The 15,446-nt window shown below is 44.4% G+C and overlaps 1 protein-coding gene across 1 annotated transcript in view; it reads right to left on the bottom strand.

Annotated features, from left to right (window-relative positions):
• The window catches only part of fads1 (fatty acid desaturase 1), a 35,407-nt gene extending 22,610 nt beyond the window's left edge, over positions 1 to 12,797 (bottom strand). Inside the window, exons 1-4 of the mRNA XM_033039059.1 lie at positions 12,506 to 12,797; positions 4,605 to 4,715; positions 2,199 to 2,396; positions 1,262 to 1,363 (exon numbers count right to left, since the gene is read on the bottom strand). Coding sequence (XP_032894950.1) covers positions 1,262 to 1,363; positions 2,199 to 2,396; positions 4,605 to 4,715; positions 12,506 to 12,688 — 594 coding nt within the window. The 5' untranslated portion in view covers positions 12,689 to 12,797. The remainder of the gene's footprint in view (positions 1 to 1,261; positions 1,364 to 2,198; positions 2,397 to 4,604; positions 4,716 to 12,505) is intronic.
• Between the last annotated feature and the right edge of the window lie 2,649 nt (positions 12,798 to 15,446).

The following is a 15,446-nucleotide window of genomic DNA, read 5'->3' as shown; positions in this document are numbered from 1 at the left end:
AGTCAGAGGGTGGTGAATCTGTGGAATTCTTTGTCAGTGGATATTTTTAAGGCAGGCAGATTCTTGAATCAAAAACAATTAGACACACCAAAGTAGAGAAAGGCAAAGCAGGTTATGAAGAGGACTTGTAGATATTCAGAGAGAGACAGGGTGCAAAAGTCCTAGAAGAGATAGAGAATGACAGAGAGATACACACAAAGAGAGGTGAGTATATGTGAAGGAGAAGGTGGTGCAAGGGCTATAAAAACAGAAGCAGAGCAAGCAGAAGGCAAATAAAGTCAATGTTAAGGAAGTACAAGATAGACACAAAATGCTGGAGTAACTCAGCGGGACAGGCAGCATCTCTGGATGGAAGGAATGGGTGACGTTTTGGGTCGAGACCCTTCCGAGCTGAGATTTAGTGCATGATCCAGCAGTTGCAATAAGCTAGCAACAGGTGGTACTGCAGTTGGTGCTGCTGCCTCACAGCTTCAGGGATTCAATCCTGACTTCGTGCTGTCTGTGTGGAGTTTGCACACTCTCCCTGTGGCTGCAAGGTTTTCCACTGGTTGGTCTGGAGTCCTCCCACCTCTCAGTCCTGTTGACAGGTTAATTGGTTACTATAAATTACCCCTTGGTGTTCAGGCTATTGAACACTACAAACACTAATTAAACTAGGAACTACAAATGTCTTGGTTGGACTAAGGATTTTGGATTTTTGCAATCATATAGATTTTTTCACATTTTAATAGTGAATGTTTTAACTTATTGTTTTTTTTTCCTGTTAAACAGTTATGCTGTTATCTATGAGTACCATTATGACACTAGAATAATTGTTCCTTTTTCGGTACATATGATAATTAAACATTTTTGTCTCTTGTCTTTTGATAGGTGACAAAGAATCACTGAAACTCACTACCAGGGGTGGTGGTGGAGGCAGATACGATAATGGCATTTAAGATGTTTTTCAATAGGCAAGTGGATATGCAGGGTGTGGAGGTATCTGGATTATGTGTAGGAAGAGGAGATTAATTTAACTTGGCATCATGTTTGGAAGAGACATTGTGTGCTGAAGGGTCTGTTCCCGTGCTGTACTCTTCTATGTTTTATTAGTTTCAGGGTATGTGAGGGGTGATAAGTTGCAAGGCTACTAGGAAATAGGATACATGGTGTTGCTCTGCTGGGAGCCAATATGGACCTGATGGTGTGAATAACCTTTTGCTGTGTCATGGTAAACAAGCAACAAAACGGTGAAATGGCCTCCACATACAATGTTACCCACCTTCAGGTGACCAATAATAAATTTGTGCACCAGGTGGTTCCACTTCGATTTGCTGAACACGGAGAGATGTCCAAAGTCATGCTGTAACCATCCACCCTGTGCCTGCGAACAAATCATAGGGGAGTTTTACAGTTAGGTGCCAAACGTACTGAAGAGGCCTTTAGACTTTAGAGATATAGCGCGGAAACAAGCACTTCGGCCCACCGAGTCCATGCCAACCAGTGATCACCCCGTACACTACCACTATCCTACACACTAGGGACAATTTACAATTTTACTGAAGCCAATTAACCTACAAACCTGCACGTCTTTGGAGAGTGGGAGGAAACTAGAATGTCCGGAGAAAACCTACACAGTCACAGGGAGAATGTACAAACTCCATACAGACAGCACCCATAGTAAGGATCGAACTCGGGTCTCTGGCGCTGTAAGGCAGCAACTCTACCGCTGCACTACTGTGACCCCCCAAACAATTAGTTGCAACAAGGCCATCCACTTTACCTTGGCATGTCAGAGTCGCACTGGTATATGATCACTATGGCACTTCAATGATGTAGGGAAGTTAAAAGATATCTCACTGTATCCGAGATTATTGTTCAAACTGATTCAGAGTCTACTGCTTAGAATAGCCCCATTTTATTAGTTATTAGTACAATATTAGGACAATATACATCTTGTGTTCAGAAGCCAGATGTCTACTGACCATCTAATCAGTTCCACTAGTCCTCCAGTTTAAAGGAGTAACATATAGTTTATCGTGGCTCACTCAGTAACAGAGGTCACCATGAATCATAGCTGCAAGAACTTTATAAAAATCAAACGATGTAGATCAGTCGGACTGAGTAATGTAGTCTATTACAAGCAATTCAAACTCCAGCTAACTTGCCAACTGCAGGAAAAATTCATCTAATTGTGCACCATCGAAGTGTAAACCCACCTGCACAGTGCTCAGCAGAACTAAGCTGAGCAGAAAGGGGAAGAGAGAGGCACCAAAGTACCAAAGGGAGAGCCAGGCTGCCAGTTCAAGGAGCAGGATGTGAGCCAGGTGTCCTGCAAAGAACAGCTTATTCGGCTGAAGGAGGTCTGTCTTTTCCACAGCAGCACGCAGGTCTCTGAAATCCTCTGTCACCTGTACCTGAAAGATACAAAAGATGCAAAAAGTGATTAAAATCACAGACAAAAAAATCTGCCAGTGTGAAATAAAATTGGAAATCCCCCAAAGTGCCCGTGGACAGCGCGTAGTCATCTCAAGTACCACCCGGGCGCGGGCGTAACCCCGGGAAAGGGGCAGGCAGCCGGCTCGGGCAGAGCCCTCTTCCACCTGGCGCCGTGACTCGCGGATGGCCAGCTTGGCCAGGCCCTGGAGCAACACAACCAGGACATCTTCGACCCTACCCTCTCCCCGACGCACAGGGTGTCCAAAGATGAGGATGGTGGGTGTGAAGTTCAGCCAGAAGGCAAGGAGCAGCCCCTTTAGATGTTGGAACAGGGGCTGCAACCTCACACACTCCATATACACGTGGTACACAGACTCTTCCAGCCCGTAAAAGTGGCAGGCGGCTGGCGAGTCTGTGAACCACGAGGGAAACAGGTTGCAAGGGGCTCCTTGGTGCAGTACCCTCCACCCCAGGTCCCCGATGTAGAGGGGGAGAATCCATGTGTAGAGGGACCCCCACTGGGAGAATCCTCTCGCAATCAAAAGGCAACACCGACTGCCACTTAGTGTCCGGACAGTGGACAGGGCGAGGACGTACAGGGTGTGGAGGAGGAGCCCGAACAGGAGACACTTCCTTGCGTCTCGGTGAGAGATGAAGGGTGTCGAGGAAAGGCAGCTCATGTTGTGTGGGACCGGCTCCCGAGAATTAATTCAGCGCCTGGGTCCGACAAGTACTTCCGGCTGATTTGAGGTATGCTCAGCCGCAAGTACTCCACACGTTCGAGCTTCCACAACACCCGGTGGGGCGGGACAAGGGCCGGCCGCTCTCACGACTGGGCCGTTGCCTTCTCTGGCGGAGGGAGGCCCCGGTTGCCGGCAACCAAGTTGCAGACTCACAGCAGGTCCCGATAGAACGGGCTGCACGGTTCCATGCACTGTTGGTGGAGGGTGGTTGTCAGGGTAAGGCTCAGCTCACTCTGTGACCATCAGCTCACAGCCCAGCTGACTATGACCTGTGAACAGTACAGTTCTATGTTCTATAGGTGTGGGGTGACCTCATTGAAACTTATCGAATAGTGAAAGGTCTGAATGGAGTGGATGTGGTGATGATGTTTCCATGAATGTGAGAGTCTAGGACCTGAAGCACGGCCTCAGAATAAAAGGACGTATCTTTAGAATGGAGATGAGGAGTAATTTATTTGGACAGAGGGTGGTGAATCTGTGGAATTCATTGCCATAGACGGGTGTGGAGGTCGTCAATGTACAGTATATTGTTAAGATGGAGATTGGCAGATTCTTGATTAACACGGGTGTCAAGGGGCTGTCCCACTGCGGCGACCTAATCCGCGAGTTCAGGCGAGTTTGCCCTCGACTTAAACTCGCAGCATGGTCGACACATGGTCCTAGGAGGTCACTGGAACTCTCCTTCATGCTCGAGGGGAGTTCCCGAATACTCGCGGCCTCAGCTAGGTCGTGGAAAATTTTTCAACATGTTGAAACATTTTCTGCGAGTAAAATTTGGTCGGCATGGTTCTTTTTAACTCGTAGCGCAGTGGAATCGCTATTTAGTTACAGGCAGTCGAGGGCAGCCGTAGGCAGTTCCCTTCGCTCTCTGGGCATTTTGATTGGCTCATTGGAGTTTTCAGGATCAAGGGAAACCGACCGGTAGGTAAAATGCCCGCTAAATCTATTAAACGTTGTCTGACTTCTTAAAAGTGTCTCCCCCGCCTTCTCCCCCCCCTCTCCGCACTCTCTAAAGGACTTATTGTTACTGTGCAGCCGTCTTTCTCATCAGGGGTGTGAATTTCAGACAGCGCTCCCCCCACTTTCCCTGGCCCCCACCTTTGCGATGTGTTTGTGTGTGTGTGTGTGTGTGTGTGTGCGCGCGGTTGGTCGATCCAGCTCGCGGTTTCAACGCGGACGGTCGATCCAGCTCAAGGTTTTCCAGGCGAGTGCCCTAAAGCTTGAAGGTCGAAGACACTCTTCTTAACTCGCGGATTAGGTCGCCGCAGTGGGACAGCCCCTTTAGGGGTTATGAGGATTAGGCAGGAGAATGAGGCTGAGATGGAAAGATAGAACAGCGATGATTGTCTGGCGGAGTAGACTTGTTGGTCCGAATGCCTTCTTCTTCTCCTATAACTTATGAACTATATGTCCTACAGAACATTGACTGGAGAAAGTACTCACGTTTTTCCATGATTCTGAACTGGGCTGGTCAGGTGCAAGTTCTCCAATCAGCAGGGAGTTGAGGTATTTGTTCACCAGTGTCTTATCAACATGGAAGGCTGTAAATGGGTCCTAAAATGAAGAGACCTACTGTTATCCTAATAGGACTTTATTTCTACAGTTATTGTTGTGCAATTAGCAAATTAATAACTAAAAATTCATCAAAAGCTGTATTTATTTAAATAGAGAAACCCAGGCCTGATCACCCAGAACTGCGGCCAAAGGTAAAAAAAGATCTTTTGAAGATACTGTGCACAACTGTGCAGATGCTGGTTAACAAAAAATGAGTGAGTCCACCTATCCATATTCTCCAGAAATGCTGCCTGACCCGCTGAGTTAATCCAGCACTCTGTATCCTCATCCTACACACTTGGGACAATTTAGTTTTACTGAAGCCAATTAACCTACAAACCTGCACATCTTTGGAATGTGGGAGTAAAACACACCGTAGAGTCAGCGCCGGTAGTCAAGATCGAACCAGGGTCTCAGGCGCTGTAAAGCAGCAACTCTACCACTGCACCACCCTAGTGAGGTGAGAGCTGTCCTTGGATAGAAAAAAGAACTAAGGAACATTGGCCCATATCAAGAGAACAAAGAAACAGCATAAACTGTAACTGAGTATCAGTGGTGGATCAGCCCAGTTAAGAGCTGCAATTATGTGTTCCCAACAACAATGAGAAGGGCAGTGATCCTGTTGCACAATTTGTCCCTGTTGCACAATTTGTGCAGTGACTGCATTGATAGAGCAGGCTGATTTCACTGGGATTGAGAGTCAGAGAGTTGTACAGCATAGAATGAGCCATTTGGCCCATCCCATCCATGTTGATCTGGTTGCCCTTCTACACTAATGTAATTTGCCTGCATTTGGTCCATATCCTTCCATGCATTGCCCACTATTAAGAGACCCTTTAAACAGCAGCAATGTGTGGAACATCACTTTATATTAGTAGCCCATCATGTGGAAGGAACTGGTTTAGGGCAAAATTACTTTAATATATTGTATGAAGTTGATTTGCACTTGACATAACTTAAGCTTGAGTTTCTATGAACTTTAGCACAGATCTGACTAATTTTATTTGTAACCAAAACTTTAGACTTTACTTTAGTTTACAGATACAGTGCAGAAACAGGCCCATCATCCTGTAGCGAGTCCATGCCGACCAATGATCATCCAGTATACTAACACTCCTATATACTAGGAAGAATTTTACAGCTTACCAAAGTCAATTAAACTACAAACCTGTATGTCTTTGGAGTATGGGTGGAAACCAGAGCACCCGGGGAAAACCCATGTGGTCACGGGGAGAACGCACAAACTCCGTACAGACAGCACCTGTAGTCAGGACCAAATGGGTCTCTGGTGCTGTAAGGTAGCAACTCTACCGCTGAGCACTGTACTGCCCAGTTTGGATTCTTTTAAAAGTACTCTAGATAAAGAAACCGCAGCCTCAGTATAGGGTATGGACATTATCCATCTGAGCAAGTCTATAAAATTGAAGAACATGCAACATGCAACCTAATTGTTTGTTTAGTGGAAAGTAACATAAAATCTATCTAAATGTCTCTTGAACATAGTGATTGTATCTGAGTCCACCATCTCCTCTGGCAGCAAATGACAGATATACCCCACCTTTATTTAACCTCCCAAAATATACATGACTTTGCACTTGCCAGATTAAATTCCACCTGCTAATGCCCCGCTCAAATTTGTCCCCAAACAATACTCAAAACAAGACTATGGTGCATTTGAGCAATAATGGATTTTCACACAAGGCTGCAGTTACCCTGTTTAGGACTGTTAATCGTCAGATCTGCTAAAGTCAGATGGCCAGATGATACCTAGCTGTGGAGTTGATCATTTGGAGATTCTTTAAACAATTGCTTTATGGGAAGAGTTACAAGGATGTTTCCAGGACTCGAGGGCATAAGCTATAGGGAGAGGTTGAGGAAGGCTAGGATTCTATTCCTTGGTACAAGAGGATGAGGGGTGATCTTATAGAGGTGTACAAAATCATGGAGGAATAGATTGGGTAGATACACAGAGACTCTTGCCTAAAGTAGGGGATCAAGTATTAGAGGACATAGGTTTAAGGTAAGGAGTGAAAAATTTAATAGGAACCTGAGGGGTAACATTTCCACACAGTGGGTATATGGAATGAGTTCCTGGAAGAGGTAGTTGAGGTAGGTAGTATTGCAAAGTTTAAGAAACATTTGGACAGGTACATGGATAGGATAGGTTTAGATGGATATGGGTCAAAGGGAGGCAAATGGGACTAGTGTTGATGAAACATACTGGTTGGTGTGGGCAAGTTGGGTCAAAGGGCCTGTTTCCATGCTGTATGACTATAATAATATAAATGGCTCTAGTATCTCCAGTCTGAAGAAGGGTCCCAAACCGAAACATATGTCTGAAGAAGTTTCCTGACCTAAGACGTCACCTATCCATGTTCTCCAGCGATGCTGCCTGACACTCTGAGATATTCCAACTCTTTGGGTCTTTTTTTAATATCTTCAGCATTTCATTATGAAGAATCTGAAACATGGGAACTGCCAATCATATAGTTGTACTGCTACCCAATGAATGTGTAGTTTAATCTGAACCAACTGCAGGAAACACAATGGACTGAGGAAATTAGTGACAAGTCACAACCATGGCAACACAGAGAATTAGAGACAATGACACAATGAGGAACAATTCAGAAGTCCACTATTAAATCAGTGCATAGCTAAATGCACACAGATCTCATGACCAGGACAAACAAATTTGATTCACTTGCACATTTGTAATGGGGGTAGAGGCAAAGAGTCAGAGCATGAACCCTGTGGGTTAAGTAACGATTTTTAATTGAACAAATACTGTAAGTGAACAACTTACTGATTTAATGAATACACATTAATTTTTGCTTAATAAGATAGATGTTTATCATTGAACTCTTAAAATGCGTACTACGAGGAGGCTCTTTAAACAGGAGAAACTGATTATTTTGGTCATACATTTTGTGGGTGGAACTGGCTTAGGGCAAAATTACTTTTATGAAGGATGTTAATTTGGACTTTAAAATTTATGCTTAGGTTTCTGTAAATGTTTGTCCCGATTTGCTTACTTTTATTTGGATTATGTTAAAGATACTTTACAACAAAGGGACTATAGGCTTGGTATAGGGCATGGGGCTTACCCATCTGAGGAAGTCCACAACATTGCAGAACATGCAACCTATTGTTATCAGTTTTTATGTTTAATATTAAACAAAACAAAATGCATGAAAGACGAACAATACAGAATTTAATTTTCTACTTCTTGGATTATTGATTCGGTTTTCCTGTACAGATTACTAGATTTACGGGTGCTGTCTGTACGGAGTTTGTATGTTCTCCCCGTGACCCGTGTGGGTTTTCTCCGAGATCTTTGGTTTCCTCCCACACTTCAAAGACGTACAGGTTTGTAGGATAATTGGCTTGGTAAATGTAAAAATTTCCCCTACTAGGTGTAGGATAGTATTAATGTGCGCCAATCGCTGGTCGGCGCGGAAGGCCCTGTTTCCGCGCTGTATCTCTAAACTAAACTAATCTTTGGGGGTATTGGACTGCAACTATGAATTGCTGTGATCATCAGAATCCCTCTTAGAGTTAACTTATTCATATTAATTAGCAAACTCTAACTTTTGAACAATTGTATCTAAAATTGTATATCAAAAATCTTTTAGTAATTTCAGGTAAATTGATTTCTCCAATTACTGATATGCATTTGGCACCTTTCATCCTGATAACTGTCCATTATTTCTGATCACCACTAAGTAACCATAGATCTATTTGATCAATAATCTCTATTTACTGAACACAAATCTTTTGACAATTTCTCAGTAATCATTTGAAAATTAGTGTCAATCTCCAAACTGCCCAATTATCAGTGAAGAACCACTCAGAAATAATTTAATAATTGATCTAACAATTGACCAGTAATTTCACATGGATATGCAGGAAATGGGGGGTTTGGATCAAGTGCAGGCAGATGAGATTTGTTTATCTTCCATCATGTTCACCACGAACATTGTGGGCCAAAGGACCTGTTCCAGTGTTGTTCTGTTCTATGTTCTCCAAATACAAGTATTTCAGACTATGAATCTGTTGATGATCAGCAATCTTTTTTTAGTTAATTTTGTAATCACTCTCTAATCACTGATCAATAACATCTTTTTCTGATTGTTGAATACAAGTTCTCTAACAATTCAACCAACCAGCACTGACTATTGATCAATTAAAAGACAGAGTAGGATGAAGCCTAACAAGGGAGAAATGAATAGGAAGGAACGGGCGATGCTGGTTTACACCAAAGATAGACACAAAAAATGTTGGAGTAACTCAGCGGGTCCGGCAGCAAAAAAAAGAATAGGTGATGTTTTGGATCGAGACCCTTCTTCAGACTGAGAGTCAGGGGAGAAGGAAACTATAGGTGTGAAAAGGTACAAATCGGAGCCAACACCAATGACCCAAGAAAGGTGGGTCATTGTTGACTGTGGAAGAGGCACTAACAAAGGGATACTCTCCCCTTCCCTCCCCCACCCTAGCAGGATGACTAAGGTGGGGGAGGGAAGGGTAGAGAAGGAATGCAAGGGTTACTTGAAATTAGAGAAAGCAATATTCACACTGCTGGATTGTAGGCTGTCCAAGCGAAATATGAGGTGCTGCTCGTCCTATTTGTGTGTGGCAGTGGAGGAGACCCAGGACAGAAAAGTCAGAATGGGAAGGGGAGTTAAAATGTTTGCAACTGGGAGATGCGGACTGAGTGTAGGCGAGTATGTTAGCAGATAGTGTGAGAGCGAATAACGCCAAATATCAAAACATGCTGTTTGCTTATCAAGGACGAGGCGTCTGCGACATTCTCAGGAAAAAGGGAGGTAGGTGAGATGTCCGTGTTTGGCCCATATCCCTCTAAACCTTTCCTATACCTGTACCTGTCCAATGGTATTGAAACTAGTTCAAGGAAAGTTTGCCACACTGACCAGAGGATGCAGTGTTTGATGAATGGGGACCGTGTTAATTTGGTTGGAGGGTTTTAGAAGAATGAGAGGTGACCTTATTGAAATGTATGGCTGTGAGGAGGTTTGACACGATAAATTTTGATAGAGATACAAAAGACTGCAAATGCTGGATTCTTGGGAAAGATACAAAGTGCTGGAGGAACTCAGTGGGTCAGGCAGCATCTATGGAGAGCATGAATGGATGACATTTGGGGTTATGACCCTTCTTCAAGACCTGAAACATTGTCTGTAGATTTTGATACGAGTGTTTTCCCCTTATGGGGAATCTAAACTAAGGGATGTATTTTCAGAATAAAGGATCATCCACTAATTAAGACACAGATGAGGTAAGAAATTCTTTATCTCAGAGGGTTGTGTATATATGGAGTTATCTACATCAGAGTTCTGGTAGCTGAATTGTTAAATAGATAGATTTTTAGTCGAAAGGTGAGCTGGAAATTATAGAGAACAGGCACTAGGACAACATCAACAATGATCTTATTGAATGGCAGAACAGGCTTGAGGTGTGAAATAGTCTACTCCTGTTTGTTATTCCTTATTTTCTCACAAATGGTTTGGCCAAAGTTTTGCTGCAAGGATATGATTAAAAGAGATATGACAAATTTTAACCTTAGCACTGACAACTGGGAATCGGCTGCTGAGGACCGGGGGAAGTGGATTAAGGACCTCCAGGCGGGTATGAAGCATCATCACAGCCTGTGGTTCAAGATCCTGGAGGCCAAGCACCAGCACCACACAATGGTCAACAGCTACAGCAACACAATCCCCAATCCAATGGCAAGAGACTTGTGGAAGCTGTGGGAGGGTCTGCCTGTCAAGGATAGGCCTACTCAGCCGCAGCAGGAGATGCAACTACAGATGAAACGTCCCCTCTCCAAGTAAGACAACGTCAAAGCCGCACCATCATCTCTCGTAGATGGACGGATGACAACGACAGCAACAGGTTGGAAAAGCTCAGCTGGTCAGGTAGTGGCTGTGGAAAGAGAAACAATCAACACCTCTAGATAGGGTACATAGAAACATAGAAAATAGGTGCAGGAGGAGGCCATTTGGCCCTTCGATCCAGCACCGCCATTCATTGTGATCATGGCTGATCGTCCCCTATCAATAATCCGTGCCTGCCTTCTCCCCATATCCCCTGAGGATGCTGAGAGAAGGAAGAGACAATTGGACATGATCTTCCAAACTTGGACATTGGGAAGGTGTCGGAGTACTGGAGGACACCAATGAACCTACACACGCAGGATGTGGGAAGAAACCTAGAGGAAACATATGGGGTCACAGGGAGAATGTGCAAACTCCACACAGGCAGTACCCAAGGCCGATAACACAGATTACAAAAGATTACTTACTCACAAGTTAATATAGCCAAACTGTAAAAACACTTGTTGGAAGTATATAAAGTAACGAGAGGCATAGGTAAAGTAACATCTGGAACTTTTTTACAGGGGTGGAAATATCAAGGACGAGAGGGCATAGCATGAAGGGAAAAGTGGCAAAGTTTAAAGGAGATGAGTGGGGTCAGTTTTTTTTTTACAGAGTATGGTGGATGCCTGGAATGCACTGCCAGGGGTAGTGGTGGAGGCAGATACAATAGTGGCATTTAAGGGGGTTTTAAATAGGCACATGGATATGTAGGGATAAGGATCATGAGCAGGCAGAAGAAAATAATTCAAATTGGCATTATATTCAGCATAGACTAAGGGATACTGTGCTATACTCAGCAAAGCCACCAGCAAGGATGAGTCTCATCCCCAGTCACTCCCATTTCTTCCTTCTCCCATCGGCAGCAGGTACAAATATGTGAAAATGCACACCACCTGTTTCAGGGGCAGCTTCTTCCCAGCTGTTATCAGGCAACCAAACCATCTTATCACCAACTAGAGAGCAGTCGTGACATACCATCTTCCTCATTGGAGACCCTCGAAATATCCTTAATTGGAGTTTACTGGACTTTATCTTGCACTATCTTGTTACCCCTTTTATCCTGTATCTGTACACTGGGGGCGGCTTGATTGTAATCATGCATAGTCTTGCTGACTGGATAGCATGTAACAAAAAAGCTTTTCATTGTACCTCGGTACATGTGACAATAATAAATGAAATTAAACTAAAACTATTCATCTGGGAATGTTAATTATCACATTCGTTCAACCAACAACGATGATAACTAGATGCAATAATTGATTTCTGTAGTTCCTACCCTACAATTCGGTCATCTTGCTTGATTTATCAACCACTAACATTTGAAATGTTCAACAAAGTGATGCATTTCATACGTGATCTCCAACTTTCTCTATCCTGTATCTGTACACTGGGGACAACTTGATTGTAATCATGTATAGTCTTGCTGACTGGATAGCACACAACAACAAAATCGCTTTTCATTGCACACTCTGTACACATGACAATAATAAACTAAATTACTGTGTAGGAATGAACTACAGATGCAGTTTACACAGAAGTTAGACAGAAAATGCTGAAGTAACTCAACAGGTCAGGCAACATCTCTGGAGAAAAAGAGACGTCAATGCCCTTCTTCAGACTGAAGTTCTACAGACTGCTAAACCACACGATTGTTCTTGAGGGAAATGGACCACGTGCAGGCATAAAAATGATTGGTTTAACCTGGCATCATGCTCAGCACAGACATTGTGGGCCGAAGGGCCTGATCCTGTGCTGTACTATTCCACGTTAACGATGTGATCGCTGATCAGTGGCGAGTGACATTTTTCTCTCTTTCAGGATTGATCAATAAACGTCATGAGCGCCAGGGTTTTGGCCAGGAACGAGAGGGAAGGAGGAGATAGACGCCCCCCTTACCGTGGCGTCCTGCCCTGCGTAGTGCCCGATCAGCCGGGCGCCTCCCGGATGCCTCTTGCTGAACTCGCTGATATCATAGACCTTCCTGCGGATGACGAGCCAGCGGTCGGTGCGGCCGCAGTGTCTCTGCACCTCGTCCCAGGTGAAAACCCGCCGGCCGCCACGCTGCTCACTGGAGCCCATCACTTGGAGAGGAGCCCGGGGCAGTAGATGTCTCCACCCTCACTCCCGGGCCGGGCTTCGTTCCCCCGCCATCCCCTCGGCTCTGCCCTTCGCCCCAACTTCAGGAGCACATTCAAGTTACCCCCCCCCCCCGGGTGATTGGTCGATGGGAGGGAGGGGGGCAAGAACTACCCGGAGACTGGTTGCTATTGGTCAGTTGTAACGTCTACTCCGCTCAGGCGGCCAAGGGCTGCTCGCTCATTGGCGGTTGTGTGGACATCAGATGGGCTCAGGCAGCCGTCGAGGGCGTCGATGTCGGGACGCGGTGAGCAGCTTGAATGCGGGGTTGGATCATTCACACCAACCTCGGCAGATTTAGTCAGGTGAAAGCAAAGAAACGGAAAGGAGAAGTGTGGTGGGTGGGTGGAGAGTTTAGGAAGGAACTGCAGATGCTAGTTTAAACCGTTAGAGTACGATGCTCTCAGCTCATGTACTAGAGTAACTCAGCGGGACAGGCAGCATCTCTGGAGGGAAGGAATGGGTGATGTTTCGGGAGGGTCTCGAATTTTGTGTCTATCTTCGGGGAAAGAAAGTTGTCGACTCAGAACTGTATTTCGAGGCTGCACGTGGTGTAAACCTAGAGGTGAAAGAGATGAAAGAGGGAGACAATCTCTGGCTGTAGATCACACTGCCGGGCCATTCCCTCTACTCCTGATGCCTGGCCTGCTGAGTTCCTGCAGCACTTTGTGTTTTGGTCCAGATTCCAGCACCTGCAGTCTCTATCAAAATATATCCTGTCAAGGTCCCTCGCTATGCTACAATTTTCATAAGGTCAGCTCTCATTCTTTTAAACTCCTCCACGTACAGACCAGCCAAATTAACAAGTCCTCATTCATAAGTTCATGTCAGTTTAGTCTATTGTCACTTGTACCGAGGCACAAAGACAATACATGATTACAATCGAGCCATTTACAGCGTATAGATACACGATAAGTGAATAACGTTTAGTGCACGATAAAGCTAGCAAAGTCCGATCAATGATAGTCCGAGAGGCACCAAAGAGGTAGATGATAGTTCAGCACTGTTCTCTGGTTGTGGTGGGATGAATCAGTTGCCTGATGACAGCTGGGAAGAAACTGTCCCCGAATCTGGAATGTTCACACCTGATGGGATAGAGGAGAAGATGGTGTGGATCCTTGTTGATGTTGTCTGCCTTTTTGACGTTATCTGCAGGATAATTCTATTTCCACAAAACAAATATTGCCTTTATGTCCCAGACTGCAAACGTGGTAACATGTTTCAATTTAGAATTACTTTGAAGGGCATGTAGCTTCCTAGACACCTGATAACATTTTTGCCAGATTTGGAAAGTGGAGCAGCTGAAAATCGCCCCCACTCCAAACCAAATGACAGCTTGGTTACAAGGTAGGACCTGGATAGTGAGTTGGATGATCAGATATGATCACACTAAATGGTAAAACTGCCCCCTAGGGCTGAAGGGTCTGCTCATAGAATCATACAGCACAGAAACAGGCCCTTTAGCCCAACTCATTTATGCTGACCAAGATGCCCAATCTAAGCTAGTCCCATTGGCCTGCATTTGGCCGCGTCCCTCCAAACCTTTCCTGCACATTTACTTGTTTGCTCTTACTACTTTCTCTGTTTCCCCTTTAGGGATTCCCAGCTTAAATACCAGCCTGTTCTAAAGACTGGTGGACTCTCTCTACTCTGATAGAAAGTGGAGGCTATAGCCAAGAACTAGTGACTACAGTCCCCAACGGAATTTTAAGCTGGAAATCTTCATGCTGGCATTAACCCTTTCCATTCAGTCTAATAAACTTCATGTTCTCTGCAATGAGCCAATCCAGAATTTCTATTTTATAAAGTGTCCCATCCAGACTTTGATCCATTTCATTTCTATCTCCAGAGGAATACTCAGACAGGTCTGAGACAGAGTATTGAATTGTGACAATAATCACTATTAAGCCTATTCCTGCCTTTACCCTCCTAAATAAAAACCACAAACAAGAACACGGTCTACTTCCCCTATCCTTCCCAACTCAAGGGAACTAAGTCATGTTCAATGTTGACATTGTCACTGACCAACTCGTTCATCTTGAACCTGTAATCTAATAATAATAATAATAAATTTTATTTATGGGCGCCTTTCAAGAGTCTCAAGGACACCTAAGACTTTTTGAGCAAATGACAAAGTGCTGGAGGAGCTGCTGAGTTCTCAGAGCACTTTGATTTTCATCAAGGTTCCAGCATCTGCCATCTCTTATGTTACCAACTTGAGAAGTGTTGTTTGGTATGGTTTGGTCTTGCTAGCATTTATTGGATTTGGATTGTGTCATGAACTTAAATCTAGGAACATGGTTGTGAATATAGCCCAGTCCATCACTCAGAGCAGCCTCCCCACCATTGACTCCATCTCCATTTCACAATGCCTTGAAAAAGGCAGGCATCATAATCAAAGCCATTTCCCACTCCGGTTCTTCCTTCTTCCCCGCATTTCCATCAGGGAGAAGGTACAAAAGCTTGAAAGTGCGCACCACCAGACTCATGACAGCTTCTTTTCCTCCGTTATCAGTCTTCCGAACAATTCTTCCATAAGCTAAGGTATTATCTGAATCACTTTGACCCCATCATGAACATTAGACTTTGTTTCAAGGACTAATGCACTACAATGCTGAGAACTATATTTTTGCACTTTGCATCTTTCACTTTAATCTACCTAATGCACTTTTGAATTTGGCTTGACTGTATTTATGTATAT

Source organism: Amblyraja radiata, chromosome 20 (genome assembly GCF_010909765.2).
Source record: "Amblyraja radiata isolate CabotCenter1 chromosome 20, sAmbRad1.1.pri, whole genome shotgun sequence".
Lineage (NCBI taxonomy): Eukaryota > Metazoa > Chordata > Chondrichthyes > Rajiformes > Rajidae > Amblyraja > Amblyraja radiata.
This window is presented reverse-complemented; position numbering and strand designations above follow the sequence as displayed.